The sequence below is a fragment of the Hemiscyllium ocellatum genome, chromosome 15, assembly GCF_020745735.1.
Source record: "Hemiscyllium ocellatum isolate sHemOce1 chromosome 15, sHemOce1.pat.X.cur, whole genome shotgun sequence".
In the NCBI taxonomy this organism is placed as follows: domain Eukaryota; kingdom Metazoa; phylum Chordata; class Chondrichthyes; order Orectolobiformes; family Hemiscylliidae; genus Hemiscyllium; species Hemiscyllium ocellatum.
This window is the reverse complement of record NC_083415.1, coordinates 31,175,619-31,193,307: the sequence shown is the minus strand read 5'-3', so window position 1 is coordinate 31,193,307 and position 17,689 is coordinate 31,175,619. Positions and strand designations below refer to the sequence as shown.

Genomic DNA, 17,689 nt, shown 5'->3' with positions numbered 1-17,689 from the left:
ACTTATGATTTACATATAATATCCTGTGAGGGAGTTCGCTTAATCACACTTGAACATTATTGTGTGATTAAATAATTTTTTTATGGCTTATAGATTCCAAGTTCATATTTAAAAAGGAATATATAGATATATAAATGTTTGTAGATGTCTATAATTAACTTTTCCCTTGTATAATTTGTGTGGTGTTATATCTCTTTCCTTCAGTAATCGGTTTAGAAGCAGTACTCAGAATTTTCGTGAACTGCAACTCTCCTTGGGAGACAGTAATTCTTTGACAATTGGAGCATAGTAAGTCTAGAATGACTTCAAACTCTTCATAAGCAATATGAAAACTAAAACCGTTCCAACCGTAACCAGATTATTTTCCATTTCAGTGTGAAGTCATGTTATTGAGGAGTCATTTTATTAAGCTAAGAGTACTTTTTCTCAAACTTGGGAGAAATAGTTATTCTTAAAATGGAAGTAATAAGCTCCACCTTTTGGTGGATCATGTGTCTGAACAGTCAGGGTTCATGTATTTGTTCTCTTTTTCTTACATTTACCTGTAATACTGGATGCAACCTCAAGGAGTTGGTAGTATCCTTTTATTTAAAATGTGTGGTCTCTTGATCTCAACCTTAACTGCCATGTTAGGATTTTGCTATTAAAGACCTTTAAATCAAAACATCAATATTTTAGAGTTTAAACCAGTTATGTCTACATTTTTATAATGGGAGAAACCTATTTACTGACTGCAATGGTGACATTGTGGCACATATTGTCCTAGATTCATTTACCTTTGTTTTTATATTCAAAATTTGGATTTTTTTCGACTAAATTTAGCAGTGCTTCAGGTTATCATCTGCTGAATACTGATCTCATTGCCTGGTTCTTTAACTGCCCAGCTTTGGATCTCAAATTATAACTTATCCACATGACTTCCCAGTCTATATTTCAAAGTCACTCATTGATTTGTACATCAAATTTTAGTATTCAACTCAACACCTGCCCCCACCTACCACCAATCACTTTGACCCTCAGGCACCATGAAAATTCTCCTTCTCCTGTCATTTTCCTTCCTATATTATCATCACTGATTTCTAAGTTTATGTTGTGACCTCTTATTTTTAAACACACATCCTCCTTAGCATTTGTATTTGGGGAGGCTAAACATTCCCAAACTTCTAAAGTATAGAAATTCTTTATAAACCATTAAACAGTTAACAGTTATTACTAAACTATGTTACACTACATTCTTATTAATGTTATAAAGCAGAGTCTATTTAGTCTCAAATATTGAACAGGCTTTCATTTTATTTTAATTTCCTTTTGTATTGATGGACAAATCTGGCATTAGGGCACCATACACCTAAAAATAAATCTGTGCATTTCATTAGCTTTACAGCTGTTAATGGAAACTAAGAGGTGATTTTCTGACTTAAAAGCATTAACAAGGCTTTTTGTATTTTAACTCCCCCTTTACATGTCTACAGGCAGCACATTGAAACCCTCAACAGGTTTTAAAAAATAGTAAGTCACACAGATGATAAAACAATATTGAACCATGTTACACAATAGCTAGAAATATATTAAAATCTTGAACTACTTGAATAATTCATGTAATCTAGATCTCACTTGCAATGCCTTGTGCAGTATTATCAGACAGGCATCACCAATTATGTGGATTTCATACAGGCTGCACTATAAATCTACACACTTGCCTGGCACTTCAGTAAGGAATTTAGATGTGATCATTGCATTCAGTAGCCCATATACTCAAAATATACATGGAAGGTGTGAGTGGATCTATCCCCAAAATCCCCAGACTGCCTTCGAAAATCCATTCACTGGGCTAACAGATCAGGCTCATGTTGCTACCCATTCATAGTACAGAAGGGAGGGTGTGTAGATGTTCCTGCAACTGCAGACTGGTTTTCTCCTGTGCAGGCTGCTGATGGGTTCATAGTGAACCTGTTGGCTTGGGAGAGAAACAGTCTGTAATTTGAGAATTTGTGGTGAGTGGTAGCAGTCTGTCAGGCTGGAGGAAGCAGAGTTGGGAATGGGCAGTGAGGCTGGTGAACAAGTCCTGGAAGAGTAAGGAAGAAGGGTTTGGCTGGGGTCTAGATGGGTGGCTGTAGTGAGGCTGCAAAATGGGGAGTAAGAAGCTGCAAAAGGAAGTAAGAGCCTGCAATAAGGAAGAAGTGTCTGCAGAAGGTGGAAAGAATGTGAAAGAGAGAGATGGCCTACAAAGGGTGGAAAGAATCTAGAAGTGGGCAGCAAGAGGGTAAAACAAAACTTTTCAATAAAGAATGCTCGCTTAACTAGGAACAGAGAATCTGAAGTAATGGATTCCTTGCAAATTAGCATGGCGCCTTAGGATAAAAGCTGCAGGAGATCAAGAAAGCTATATGTGCAGTGTGGGTATAATTACATAAATTATTATTGAATTGTTTATTCCATTAAAAATTGGGTTTATGTATTGTCACATTTAAAAATATCTTGTAGATTATGAAATACCGAAGGTGCAGTGGCTGTGTTAGAGACAAAACTGCAACGGTTTAACTGTGATCTCACCTGTCTGTTGAAAGCACGTTAAGGACAGCTTTTTGTGTTTGGAAGTGTTTTTATTTGAAAAAAAACAAATTGTTGCTGTTGTCTTTAACCGATTTAAATACAGTAATGTCTAGGAATTTAATATTCTCTTTGTGAATTGTTGCTTCAAGTTGAAAGGAACAGTGATTATTGGAAATATTTGTGCTTCCTCTAGTTTCTGCTTCTGCGTGCATCAAATCTCCCACATATTAACATAAATACAAAGTTCACTAAGTGACCAATTGCTTGTACGAAGGAATTAGCATGACTGAGAAAGGAGTCACTAAAATCCAAAAAAGTTGTCCCTGAAAATATAAAGTAAACCTTTGAGGAATCTCAAAAGGAGCTGTTGGGGCACTTTGAAAGGCTGGGTAAAATGAATATGTTCAGTCCTGTACTGACCGGTGCAGTCTGAGTGAGAGCTGAATCAAATCTTTTATCTGAAGTGATCTCTATTTTCCTCTCTACGAGGGCAACATCGTTCATGGTTTAATAAATTTGAAATGTTTATTTGTTTGCTCTTTGTAGAGGTAAAAATTGCTGGAGAGGGAGATAATATAGAGCCAGAAATAATTTATCCTATAACCTGTGGAGAAAGTAAAGCTAACCTCATTTGGAAAAAGTTTGTTTGTCCTGGTATCAACATAAAATGTGTTCAGGTGAGTGATCTGTTCTTGCTCTTTGATTAGAACCTTTTCTAGTAACGTGCTAGATAAGAGAAAATTACACTTCTTTTGTTGGAACAGACAAACACTTAACTTTAGAATAAGTGATAATGGTAGTTTGAAGCACCAGTTGGCAGTCTTTAGAATTACCTCAAAGATGCTTTCCACAATTCCTACCTGTCTTATTTTGTGTTTCCAGCAATTTGGTGCCTTTTCACAGATGGAGTAAAAACCTAATGAAAATACATCACTGTACCATTAGTGCATGCTTTCTTTCATTTGGGTATTTGTATGATCTTCTTTCTACTCTTCTGATTAGATCTCAGCAGCCTATGTATCATCTTGCACAAACAGATCATACCTAATGGGAGGGAAAATAGAGGGAATGTGATACAAGAATAGGAAATAAATTATTTTGGGGAGACTCATTCTACAGTACATTAGTGAAATTGTTACAGCAGCAAAACCTAATATTTAACTTCCTACAGCTATTAAGTTGCAGTGTCTTATTTTTCTTTCTAGTTTGACAATCAACTTATAAGCCCCAAAGAATTTGTGAATCTAGCTGGAAAATCTACATTGAAAGACTGGAAGAGAGCCATCCGTTTGAATGGTGTGATGCTGAGGTTTGAGATACACTACTACTATTTAATAAAAAGTTTTATTTGTTCTATCAGTGTAATTTCAAAATTTAAACAAGAATAAACATGTTTTAATGATCAATCTTAAAATGGAGTTGCGTTGCCCAGGGAATATGATGATACCAAAATCTATTACTAAATATGCCATTTTTCCAATCACAAAGACTTGATGAGGAAAAGATCATTCTCAGTAACACTTGAACTTTGGGGTCTGTAGTAACCCTTAGTTTGTGAAATGTGTACAGTCATGCTGGATTTCATATTAGTTAAGAGGTTAGTACACACTCTGAAAGAATGCAGAGCACGCAGATCATGGCATGTGACATCAGCATAGGCATTTTGGAATTCAATTTTCAATCCAGCACCGTCTTAACTTCACAAACTAATCTTGGACTAAACGAATAAAAAGGATCCCTCACCAGAACTTTTTAAAAGGATTATCAGTGTCTTACAGGTTTGTTTTGTAGTTGATTTCTTCTGGTTCATATCACAATTGTACATGTTTTTACTGCTTTCTGCAATTTGAAATCTTTAAAGGTTTACAGAGAATGGTGTGAGAGGTATTGAAGTACTTTTTACTGACTTAAAGCTTCTATACAATCTGGCATTTTACACATGCAGCCTTTTCTTTTGGAATACAGGATTTCTGAAAGAAGGAAAAGAAGTTGTTCAGAGTAAAGCATGTTGCTAAGAGAGGGAGAGGAGGAGGGGAAGTGCTTTCAGCAAGAGGGTCACATCTGCCTAGGAAGCTTGGGGTGGGGTGGAGAGGAGAAGTTTAATCCCATACCTGAAAATCAGCGACAGCCAATGTCTGAGATTCCTGTGCATCTCGTTTCACATTTTTGCAACAATTGATGGTAATCATTACAGTCACTATTACTGAAACTGTGATTACGTTCCAGATTTTATTAATTAAACTTGCCATGGTGAGATTTGAACCTGTGTCCCCAGGTTCTGGGCTTCTGGATTACTAGTCGAGTGATATTACCACTACAACAACTTTTTGCTTTCTTTTCATTCATTCAAGGAAGATGAGCATCAGTGCTCAATCAACATTATTGCTTATCTCAAGTTGACTTTGAGATGGTGGTAGTGAGCATCCTCTTGAATTGCTATGGTCCATTTGGTGTAGATACCCACACAATGCTATTAGGGTAGGAATTCTGGGATTTTTACTGAGTGAAATTGAAAGAACATTGATATATTCCCAAGTCAAGATACTAAGTGGCCTAGGGGTGAGTTTTCAGGCGGAACTGCTCCCGTGTATTTGCTGCCCTTGCCATCTAGATTGCAGTGGCCATGATTTGAAAGGCGCTTGATGAATCTTTGCTCTGAATCTTGTATATAGTACACACTGTTGCTTCTGAGTGTTGGTGGGTGAGGGAGTGAATATTTGTGCTCGTGGTACCAATCAAGAGAACTGCTTTAGCTTGGATGGTGTCAGCCCTCTTGTGTGTCTTTGGAGCTGCACTTATGTCAGGAAGTGGGAAGTATTGCAACAGACATTGCCTTGTAGCCTGTGAAGAGACTTTGGGGAATCAAGAGGTGAGTTACTTAACACAAGATACCTATCATCTGACTTATCCTTGTAACCACAGTTTTTGTATAGCTAGTCCAGTTCAGTTTCTGCTCAGTGGGAACCCCAGGATGAAGTTAGTGGGAAATTTTAACGATGGCAATACCATTGGAAAGGGTCAGTTGTTGGGTTCTCTCGTGTTGAAGGCGGTCATTGCCTGGCACGTATGTGGCATGAATGTTGATTGCCACATGTCAGTCCAAACCTAGATATTGTCCAGTTTGTGCTGCATTTGGACATAGACTGCTTCAGTAACCAAGATCATTGGTGAAGTATGTGAAAATGATTGAACCTAAGACACTATCCTGACGAACATCTGCCTAATTGTCCTGCAGCTGCAAATGTGTTGCTGGTCAAAGCACAGCAGGCCAGGCAGCATCTCAGGAATAGAGAATTCGACGTTTCGAGCATAAGCCCTTCATCAGGAATCCTGATGAAGGGCTTATGCGCGAAACATCGAATTCTCTATTCCTGAGATGCTGCCTGGCCTGCTGTGCTTTGACCAGCAACACATTTGCAGCTGTGATCTCCAGCATCTGCAGACCTCATTTTTTACACTAATTATCCTGCAGCTGAGATGACTAACCTCCAACAATTGCAACCATCCTCCTTTGTGTTAGATATTACAGCAACCAGTGGAGAATTTCCTGACTCAGATTGATTATAATTTTTCTCTGACTTCTTGATCCTACACTTAGTCAAGTACAGCCTTAATGTCAAGGGCAGTCACTTTCATTGCACCTCTGAAATCCAGCTGTTTGGCTCATTATGAACCAAGGCTGTAATTAATTTGGGCCCTGACTCAACCCAAACTGAGTGCCAGAGAGTAGTTTATTACTAACAAGTGATTCTTGATAGCACTGCTGATGACCCCTTCCTTCACTTTACTGATGATTGAGAGTAAATTGGGGCAGTAATTGACCAGGTTAGATTTATCCTGCATTATATGTCTGGGCCGACGATCTCTCCAGTTTTAGCAGCACTAACTTATGAAAAGTCATTCAAATTGACAGTTAATGCCAGTGATGTTAGTTGGTGTGGGTACAATTTCACTACAAGATGAAATGGGCATTGAACAACCTGTGAATTTTTTTTGGAGACAATTATTCAGTTGTGGAGAAAGAGATATTGACTTTTGTGTTGACACCTCATTACATTGAAATTTGCTAACAACAATAAACAAATGTCAGTTTCTTTGAGCCCAATCCCTTGATTTGTTTGTTTTCGAGAAATCTCAGGTTTCTCTGGAGTTTAATACTCTAGCTGTGCAATTTAAAATTAATTCATGTTGCACTTGAAAAATAACATTGGGATGGTGGACCGTTTGTCAAGAAACCAAATGATGTAATCCAATTGGACTTGTATAAAGTTTGTTGTCATGAAACTCATTTGTTTATTTAATGTCAATATGTTATTATTAATGTAATGTAGAAATAGTGTTAAAGAACTTCTTGATGGGAAATAAAAATGCCTTTTAAAGGTATCCATCTATGGTGGCAGGGAGTGGGAAAGATGTGAAATGTGTATAATTTATATTTGCTAATATTCTTTGAGTTTGGATTTCAACATTGTGGCATATGAGTGTTGGCTACTTTTGTGAAGGGTTTTCTTTTTGTTCTTCCAAAACAGTGACCTAATTTAGTCTGTGTCAGAGAGCAGGTGACTGCAAACCTGGAGTGGTATGTTTGCAACAGATAGAGTAAACTAGAATTTTCAGCTAAGAATAATTAACATTCATTTTAGTTTAGGAAATATCAGAAATTGAAAGTTTTTAGGGTAGTTTGGAAGAAATCTGATGGGGAAGAAACAAGAATAATTTCTGTCCTAGAAACAAGCTTTACAGAGCAGTCCAGACAATAGGTCACCTCAGCAGAAGTTTAGTTTATGCAGCTTCAAGACCAAAAGCAGTTGGGTGAGAAATCTTGTTTATTAGAAGCTGGGAAAGTTCAAGCAGTCAATTTCGTGGCTATTTGTGTAAGAACGTTCCACAGTTCACAGGAAAGAAAAGTCTGGGTGAATCCATTAAGTAGAACTTAGTTAATACTGGAGAGTTAATTTCTCCCAATGGATGATGTCGAAAAATAGGTTCAAAACACTTATGTTTATTTTAAATTTTTTCTGAATTGTCTTCCATACTGGATAGCATGGCTTTTATTTATTTCTTCTTGTGTAATGCAATGCTGCTGTGGTTAAAGGAACTCTGCACCTTGTGTGATTGTATTTCAATGACAGATCTCTTTTTAAGTTTTTTAATGTGGCCAGGCAAGCCATAGTTCATTCTATGATCCTAATTGTCCATCAGCTGCAGTAGTGATGCAATTACATAACAATAATTGGAACAAATTCATTGAAAAGAAATATTTGTCCTTTTTACCCCAGCAGTAGAATCACAGAATAGAATCCTGAAGGTGCAGATTTAGGCCACTCAGCCCATCAAGTCATCATCGATCTTCCAAAGAGTGTCCCACCCATACCCACCTCCCTACCATATCTCTCTTTTACTATAGATAATCTAGCTACCTGCACATCCCTGGACATTATGGGGTAATTTGACATGGCCAATCTACCTATACTGCACATCTTTGGACTGCAGGACCAACCGGCAGAAACCCATGCAGACACAGGGAGAACATGCAAATTCCAGACAGACAATCACCTCAGGCTAGAATTGAACTTGGGTCCCTGGTGCTGTGAGGCAGCAGTGCAAACAACTGTGTCTCCATGCTACCCACTCAATCTTATGCTAAAGCCTCAAGGAAGAGTCATCCATATTTCCATGTTGCAGCTTTTTGCTCACCTAACAGCATTGGAATTTGTTTCCTTTTCAACAGATTTCTGTGCACTCACTAGGTTCTGTTCATTTTTTCAGTTAATGTGTAACATTTAAACAGACTGTTAACTCCGTCCACTTTTAATACTGAACATGAATTCCTTAAATTCATGTCTTTCGCAGCCTTATGGAATATCTTTTTCTGACAACTCTATAGCCTTCTGCTTCTGGAGTATTCTTCTGATCAACTTGAGACTCTTTCCCAATCCTAGCCTGATTGTGTGTTTGTTTGTTTGTGTGTTTATTTTTGGAGACATACTATCAGACCCTCTGCTGTTTTGGACTTCTGATTTATCTGGTTTCTGGCTCTCCTGTCTCTGTATTGTAAATGTAAAGTCAGCAAAAGCCTTGGAACGTATCCCCCAGTGGCTTGCTAGTCATGTAGATTGTTGGATGTAAGAGTAGGATTAGATTTGAGAATATCACTATCTTCTAAGCATTCAGCCTTACAGCTGATCATCATGTTGGCATTGACTCTTTGCATAATGGGAAGCTCTGTTTCATTCATGAATGTCAAACCATGCAAGTATACCATTCCCTTCCAGTTTTTAAAAATTTCTTCTGTTGTGCAATACGTGCAATATGCTAGGTTTATTTGGTTGTCATGGTGGAACAGATGAAAGTGTGTATGAGGTGTGAGATATGGTTCTAAGCTCTGCAATGTGCTCAATACATGAAGGGAGCTGAAGGACATGAATGAACCAAATAGTTCCGATTGTAAGAAACAGTTTCTAATATTGGGCAGGAAGATATGAGCAGTGGCTGCCGTTAATGATAGAATACAATAGATTGAAGACGCTTTCAGTTTCCTTGACCACTCATGTGAATCTTTTAACTTTTTGCAGCATAAAGGTTTTTGGGGCTATACTCTAAATATTAACATCTATCATTCACTGTCTTTTCATAAAGTGTATGAAGAGCCTCATTGGTCATTGTGGGTAAAGGACATCTTTTCCTATTTCCATCTTTCAGAATCAGCACAGAAGAGATGAAAGCATTAGTAGTAAACTTGTATAAACACCCACATACACAATCAGTCTCCTCCCTTTTATTCCCTGAGCAGTCATTGCTGCTTGTTGCATCATAAACTGTTTCCAGTCACTTTCAGCAATCACAATGCACGTTCCCTTTCAGAACTGTAGGTGAGCTAGAACTGATGTCAGCAAATCATAACTTTGGGCCTGTGCTGAGGCTGGAAAACAGCTGGCTGCATGTAGCAGTCCAGCAGTCACAATGCACTTTCCTTTTTAGAGCTGTAGGTAAGGTGTAATAATAAGCAGCAAGTCATAATTGTAGGCCTGATGCTGGAAAACAGTGCTGGCTACACATAGCATTGTCTACTCTTTGGATTGACTGCTAAGCTGTATGCTGCTGGTAATATAGTTGGACAATATGCATTAGTCTGTTTGAGTAAGGGGCAGATAAAAAAAAAGTAACTATCATACTGTCTTGGACTTAGGAGGTTGGGGAAGATCAATTGTCAGTTAGCTTCACCTCCATTCCCTTGTTGTCTGTAACGTAGTGATAGACTGAAGTTGATATTAATAAGAGGATGTTGTCACCTTTAGATGTTTCTGGTTGATAATGCATATGTATAAGTTTCACATGCAACTCATTAACTAAATTTGTTTTACTTTTACTTCACTGAAGAAAAATCATGGATTCTGGAGAATTGGATTTCTACCAACATAGTAAAGTGTGTTCCAATACATGTCGTAGTACAAAAATTGATCTTTCCAGTGCCAGGTCATCTTTGAGCAGTCAGCAATCAACAGAGTACATCTCAGTGACTCCTGCTTTAGCTGATGGTAACACATTTTCTTTATTAACATCTATGCAGTTTTTGTATACTGACAGTCAATTTGAATGGGAGATTATTTCTGCTTGAAAGAAGCTATTTGTTTTTGTTTCACAGGCATTCCTGAAGTAACCTAAATTGATTATGAAGAGAAAAAGATTAGTGAAGACTAATGTAGGACCCTTACAGTTAAAAACCGAGAAAGATATAATGGAGAACTAAGAGATAGCAGATAAATTAAATATATATTTTGTGCCTGACTTCACAAAGGAGGACATAGATAACATGTCAAAATGTTGGGGACCAAAGAGTTGAATGAGAGGAAAGAACTGAAAGAAACAGTACCCGTATTGTACGGTATACAGTACATAAATGGTGTTGGGGTAATTGATGGGTTTAAAGGGCGACACCCCTCAGGACCTCATCCCAGGGTTCTTAAGGAAATGACCCTTGAAATAGTGGATGCTTTGGTGGTCATCTTTCAAGAATCCTATAGACTCTGGAACAGTTCCTATGGATTGGAGGGTAGTTAACGTAATGCCATTGTTTAAAAGAGGAGGTAGAATGAAAGTGAAAGTTGGCCTGACATGAGTTTTGGGGAAAGTGCTGGGGTTCAGTATAAAAGATTTAACCAAAGAGTGCTTGGAAAAGAGTGGCAGGATCAGAAGCTGTCTGAATGGATTTGTAAAAGGACAGATTTACTAGAATTCTTTGAAGATGTAACTAGTAGAGTTGATTGGGAGTAGGGTTGCAGTGCATGTGGCTTACTTGGACTTTCAGAAGGCTTTTGGTAAGGCCCGCACAAAAGAAAAATTTATAAAATCAAATTGTATGAGAGTGGGAGAAAGTATACTGAAATGGATAGAGTCAAAAAATGTGGTGCTGGAAAAGCAGCAGGTCATGCAGCATCCGAGGACCAGGTGAGTTGACGTTTCGAGCATAAGCTCTTCAGGACACTCCTGATGAAGAGCTTATGCTCAAAATGTTGACTCTCCTGCTCCTTGGATGATGCCTGATAGGTTGTGCTTTTCCAGCACCACACTTTTTGACTCTGATCTGCAGCCTTTGCAGTTCTCACTTTCCCCTGAAATGGATAGAGAACTGGATGGCAAACAGAAACAGACAGTAGGAATAAATAGCTAATTCTTCCAAGTGGCAGGCAGTGACTAGTGGGGTATTGCAGCAATCAGTGCTTGGACTCCAGCTATTCACAATATATATTATAGATTTGGACGAGGGAACTAAATGTAATATCTCCAAGTTTGCAGATGAGACAAAGTTGGTGGGAGGATGAACTGTAAAGAGGATGCAGAGATGCCTCAGTTTAATTTGGAGATTGGGTAATTTGAATTTGAGTAGCCAAATGCATGGCAGATAAGGTATAATTTGGATAAATGTGAGGTTATCCATTTTGGGAGCAAAAATGGGAAGGTAGATTATTACCTGATTGCCCCTCTGCCTTTCCCAATTTATTGACAATAGGAGCTGGGTGTTCTTGGACTCTGGTCACTGAAAGACTGAACATAGGTGCAGCAGTCGGTCAAGAAGGCAAATGACACTTTGGTCGTCTTTGCGACAGGATTTGCGTACAGATGCGAGGATGTCTTGCTATAATTGTACAGGGCCTTGTTGAGAAAACTTGGAGTATTATGTGCAGTTTTGGTCTCCTTTACTGGGAAATGACATACTAACTATGGAGCGAGAGCAGTGAAGGTTTATCAGACTGATTTTAGGAAGGCAGGACTGAAGTTTGAAGAGAGATTGGATCTGTTGAAACTATATTCATTGAATTTAAAAGAATGGAGTGGAGGCGGTGTGGGGTGTTGAGGATGTCATAGAAACCTATTAAATTCAAAAGGGAAAAGACAGATTTACCACAAGAAGAATGTTCCCAATAATCAGAAAGTCCAGAACCAGCAGTCACCACGTAAAGATACAGGTTAGACTAGTTGGCACTGGAATGAGGAGAAATCTCATGTGGTGAGTCTGTGGAATTCTGTCAGATATAGTTGTGAGGGATCAAAGGGTATGGGAGAAAGTGGGAACAAGGTACTGAGCTGAATGATTAGCCATGATCATATTGAATAGTGGAGCAGGTTTGGATAGTCGAATGGTCTATTGCTGCTAGTTTCTATGATACGTACTGGAGATGTGCTGTCTTTTTATTTTGAGATATTCAGTTAAGAGGCTTCATGATTAATAAACTGGACATATGTCATCTAGTGTAGACAAGCAGGAGGCTGGAAGAACACAGCAAGCCAGGCAGCATCAGGAGGTAGAGAAGTCAACTTTTTGGGCGTAATCCTTCTTCAGGACTGGGGGTAGATGCAAATGGAGCTGCACCTAAAGGGGATAGGGGCGGTGCAGGGTGATGAGGTGCGGATAGGTGAACACAGATAGAGGATATGACCTGGTTGGTCGATGGGAGGAGTGAATCCGATTGGTGGCTGGAAGGAAGGCTCGATGAGAAGAATGAAAGGGAGGGGGAGAAGGGTGATGGAAAAGGAGGTTATTTGAAATTGGAGAACTCAATGTTAAGTCCTCCAGGCAGTAGGCTGGCCAGATGGAAGATAAGGTGTTCCTCCAAGTTGCAGTCTGATTCGTTGTGTAATCTTGTGACATATTTGAAGCAGGAAAAGGTGTCTTTCCAGTATTTTGGTTAAGTTGAGTCACACTATGCAGAAAAGAAGACCATTGTGTTGTTGGAAATGGTTCATATGCAACAATCTTGGACAGCATCCAAGATGGTACTGATAAGTGGCAAGTAACGTTTGCACATCGCAATGACTCTTTCAAGCAAGCAAGAATCTCATCATCTCCTCTGACCCCCAGTGACATTGCCAAATTTGAAGTGCTCACTGACAACAATTACCATTGAGCAGAAAACAAAATGAACCAGCCATACAAATACTGTGGCTACAATAGCAGGTCAGAGGCTAGAAATTCTAAGGCGAATAACTTATCTCCATGTTTCTCCAATGCTTGTCCACCACCTGTGTCACAAGGCACCAATCATGAATGTGATGGCATACTTGCCTGGATTGGTGCAGCTCTAATAGCAATCAGGAAGCGTGACATCATCCAGGACAAAGCAAAAGTAATTAATAAGGTGGAAAATATTTTGAGGATGTTGTAAGGTGATAGATAAATCCATGAATAGAGGAATATTATTTCCATGCCAATTTTTTACCTTCCATAGGAGAGAACATGAAATCAAAAAGTTGATGGTCCAATATGAATAGCACAAGTATTTCTTTCTCATTATATTCAGCAGGCCTGGCAGAATCTTACCAGAATTTTCTGTTGTGAACTCTGATTTCTCAAAACTGCAGTATTTTGCTTTTACTGGTGTAGTACTGCGAGTATTGTGCTGGATTTAAGTAATTGTTGTTAGTGACCTCGAAGATAACAGGCCACAAAGATTTGGCAATACGTGGCATGGATTTTTCTTTCTTAGTGGCTGTTTAAATCTGACACCAAATCTCCTGAATTTCCTGGATCCAACAGAGTGATGAAGCCAAGCAGGGTAAACAGCAAATCACGTTGAAGTATTCTCATGCACCCCAAATCAAGAATTTAAGGGCACTGACTATCATTAATTTGAAATTCAATTTTCAGATGTAAAATAAATAATTTTGATTCAATTAATATAGAATCCAAAACATTTTTAAAAATCAAATCATTTTAAAAATGACAAAAATGTTTATTATGGAAAATATTGACATTTTGTATGTTTTAGATTAGTTTTTCAGTGCAAACAAGGTTATTTACCAGTAAGTATACAATTTGGGCAGCACTTAAAAACCCAGTCACATTCTCCTTCAATCAAGTATAACTTAATTACACATTTTTATAACAAGACCAGTGGCATTAAAATGGAAGTTTTTGTCCTTTACACTGCTTAGGGATTGCACTCTGGGTGATGGGAGTGGTCCTCAACAGTTGACCTTTTGACAAAGTATAGAATCACTTGACAGCAGCTTCAAATTTGTATTTTACGCTGCCCAAATCTGGATTCTCGAAGTTGCTATTTGTTTTGTTGTGTAATCATGGTTAACAGATCTGACACATTTGTTGTCATTATCACCACAGAATCTGGGCTTTTTACTTTCTGGTAAAGTTCTGATAAAATAATGATAGGAATGTGTCTGTTCAGAAAAAAAACCAAAAATGTTAGCAATGATAAACCTATAAATGTGGTATAACAACAATTATGTGTGTTTGTATTTTTTCAGAATATAATGCTGTTGTTTGTAAATTTTTTCAGTTTAATTTCAAATTAAAAACATTTTTTTTCTTATTGGCACATACATTTAGCTTCTTTCAAAGCCATCAAAAGCTCTTTGAACAGTTATCCATTTAAGTGACAACATGCACCATTAGAACATAATTTGGTTCTAGTTCCATAGCTGTAAACTGTGGTTCTGATGCAACTCTTCTTAATAGCTACTTGACTTCACTTAAACTAAACTATCAGATTATGTGTGGGAGGTGACGGATTGTCTTGATGATGGTTAACATTAACTAGACATGCATGAAAGCTGTCATAGCAAATACAAAATTCTGAAATTGAATTATATAAATATAAATTTACAATACCATAAAATTGAAACATTGATTCTCTGATAGAGCTGCCACTGTTCTTAGTGTGATTTTGAAAAATAAACAGTAGTGTTTACATACTTCACAAAGTCACAGGAAAGCCATTCTAGTTGATCTTCATCCTTGTAGTTATTTCTAACTGGAATTTGCTATGCCACCTAATGCTAGGACAAAAAATGAGCAGTTTTAATTTTAAAAAATACACAGTTATAACCAGTAGTAATGATTCAGGGCTAATTTACCATTTGTATTCAAAACTCATAATTTATTCATTTTATACAGTAATTATATGTTAGCCCAGTATATCCAGTATGTTATGGTGCAAATGTTTCTTTAAGAAAAATCATGTTTTTATTTTACAAATAATATGTTGTAGTAAGAGCTCAGAGGAAGGACTATATTAATATGACTTAGATTAATGAGTGATGATTCATTCATTATTTATCTGTACAAATTATACACCTAAAATGAGCAATGAATCGGGAAAATATTTAGCTTTGAAAAAGTGAAGACATGTTTTATGTGCACTTATATTTGTGAGTTTCATGAGCTCACTATCTGCTTCTCCATAATTTTCTAAGCCTTTTTAATTTATAGTAACGTTCTGTATAATAAAGTATCATGCCCCCTGCCCATTATACGATACATGAGAGTTGAAGTTAACCATCACCCGCCCACAGCCTGGGCCTCCAGTGACTCCTCAGCTTTCTTTCATTCAATAGCTCCCACAATTCAAGAACATCCATGCATTGAAGAGGAACACTGAAAGAGAAGACATTAGTAACTATTGGGAGGCTTAGGAGAATTCCTCTGATTCAATGACTAATAAATACTTTGTTTTTCAAAGCAATACCTCAGTACCTAATTCCTGAATTTTTCATAACGTTTTCAGTTAATGGCTCACCTGCCTCATCTAGAGTTGAGAGCTGTGAAGACAATTCTGAAGGGATTTCAACAATACCAGGTACTGAGATTTAATAATTCTTCAAAACATGCACGTAAAGATTGTCAGTCTACATATTATTGGTGTTCATATAATGGCCATTGACACATAGTAAGTAGGAAAATTTAAGCCTCAGTGTAACCTATATTTGATTCTTAAACAGGCTAAGCCTACTTTCAAAGATTGCGAATTACATGGTCAAGGCAGTTCCAAACAGTGTGCTGTTGTATCATGGGATGAATTCTTCAAATGTTCTATAGCAAACTTTCTATTAAGCAGCAGGTACTGACTGATGAAAACATCTGATTGATCGAGAGATCATCATAATCAATATAAGAGCACGCACTAAGCAAAAGAAACATAATGTAGAGGTTATACACGTCAAATTTATACTTTATTTATAGCATAAACCACTTAAATAATAACTTAAATAAAACTTATTGGCTGAAAGCCTTCCCACTCTAAACGTTGCTCTCGATGTGATCTCCTCATGGCAGGGGGTTTCAGGAAACATCTCTGGGAGAGACACACCCAACAACCCCACCTCCCTGTGCCGATCACTTCAACTTCCCCCTCCCACTTCACCAAGGATGTGCTAGTCCTGGGCCACCTCCACTGCAAAATCCAAGCTACCTGATGACTGGAGGAAGAATTCCTCATCTTATGTCTTTGGACCTTTCAACCACATGGCTTCAACGTCGACTTCACTAGTTTCCAAATCTCCCCTCCATGTACCTCCTCCCAGATCCAATCCTCCAATGTGGCACCGTCTCCCTGACCTGTCCCACCTGTCCATCTTCCATCCCATCTATCCACTCCATCCTCCCACCAAACCAACACAATCAGCCCCCACCTGCACCTACCTATCGCCTTCCCAACTACCTTTCCCCCAGCTCCACCCCCACACCTATTTATCTTGATTCTCCTGCTCCTCAGATGCTGCCTGACCTGCTGTGCTTTTCCAGTGCCACTATTTTTGATTCCCATCCCAACTTCAACTTACGATTCGGACATTGCAGAGGTCGCAATATTCAGTATACTTTTTGTATTTACAATGTATAATTGTCACCAGTTTATCGATAGTGCCAGTTCATTAGATGCCAATTAAAACAAAGGTTGCTGTATTTTAACCAGTTTTTTAATGCCAGTATTTTAAAAGCAGAATCCTTTGCAGAGAAACAGCTAACCACTTGGAATGAAGTTGGCTGATATAAGGCTATGGTATCAGGTTCAGTGTAACATTGCCATAGTGATCAAGTACCTGGCTTCTGCTACCAAATTCCTGCACATATTTATTCGTTGATTATTGATTTTTTTTTGTCAAACCAAAGATGATACTTTCACATTTTGGCGTGGATTGAAAGAAGCAGGCTTACTGGAAGAAGTCATACAGGAGCTTCAGCAAGAGGTGCAAAGTACTCTGAAAGGTCTTCAACAAAGAGTGCATCAGCCTCCTCTTCAAGTTGTTGGTGAGTGCACCATTTTTATACTTTTCTCATAAGCCTCATTATTTCTGTTAAGCAAAGTTTCGATGGAATGCAACTATGGCATTATAGGAGAATGACCTAGGTATTGTTTGGAGTTTATATTTCAAAATTGAAGTAAATGGATGTTGGTTACCTCTGCAAAGGTCTTTTTTTAATCTTAAAAAAAGTCAACAAATTTTTCCAGAACAGTTGCCTGAATACAACATTTGTCAAAAAACAGGTGACTTAGATTTCTGTAATGTTAATAGCAAGATGTTTATGCTGTTGGGTTTATGATAGGTAGAGTATACTTAAGGCCATCAGTTTTACTTTCAGTTTAAAGAAATCTTTGAGCAATATTTTAAAAATCAGTTCAGAAAACATTAGAGTTCAGAAGCAAGTTTTATTTCATTGCTAGAAGGAGTTCAGGGCATTTCAAGGAATGAACCAGCTAAACAGAGTTTGGTTTGTGAAATTTCCACACCAGGAAAACTTAGAAATCTACAAGAGATAGACAAAAGATGGGGAGTTATAGACCAGTTAGATTAAATTCTGTCTTGGGAAAATGCTTGAGTCTATTATCAAGGAAGAAATAGT

General features: G+C 37.9%; 1 protein-coding gene across 1 annotated transcript in view; it reads left to right on the top strand.

Annotated features, from left to right (window-relative positions):
• Positions 1-17,689, top strand: part of gmeb2 (glucocorticoid modulatory element binding protein 2) — a 66,197-nt gene that overhangs the window by 37,046 nt on the left and 11,462 nt on the right. Inside the window, exons 4-8 of the mRNA XM_060836335.1 lie at positions 3,100-3,230; positions 3,759-3,862; positions 9,934-10,091; positions 15,576-15,647; positions 16,958-17,095. Of these exons, the coding sequence (XP_060692318.1) occupies positions 3,100-3,230; positions 3,759-3,862; positions 9,934-10,091; positions 15,576-15,647; positions 16,958-17,095 (603 nt within the window). The remainder of the gene's footprint in view (positions 1-3,099; positions 3,231-3,758; positions 3,863-9,933; positions 10,092-15,575; positions 15,648-16,957; positions 17,096-17,689) is intronic.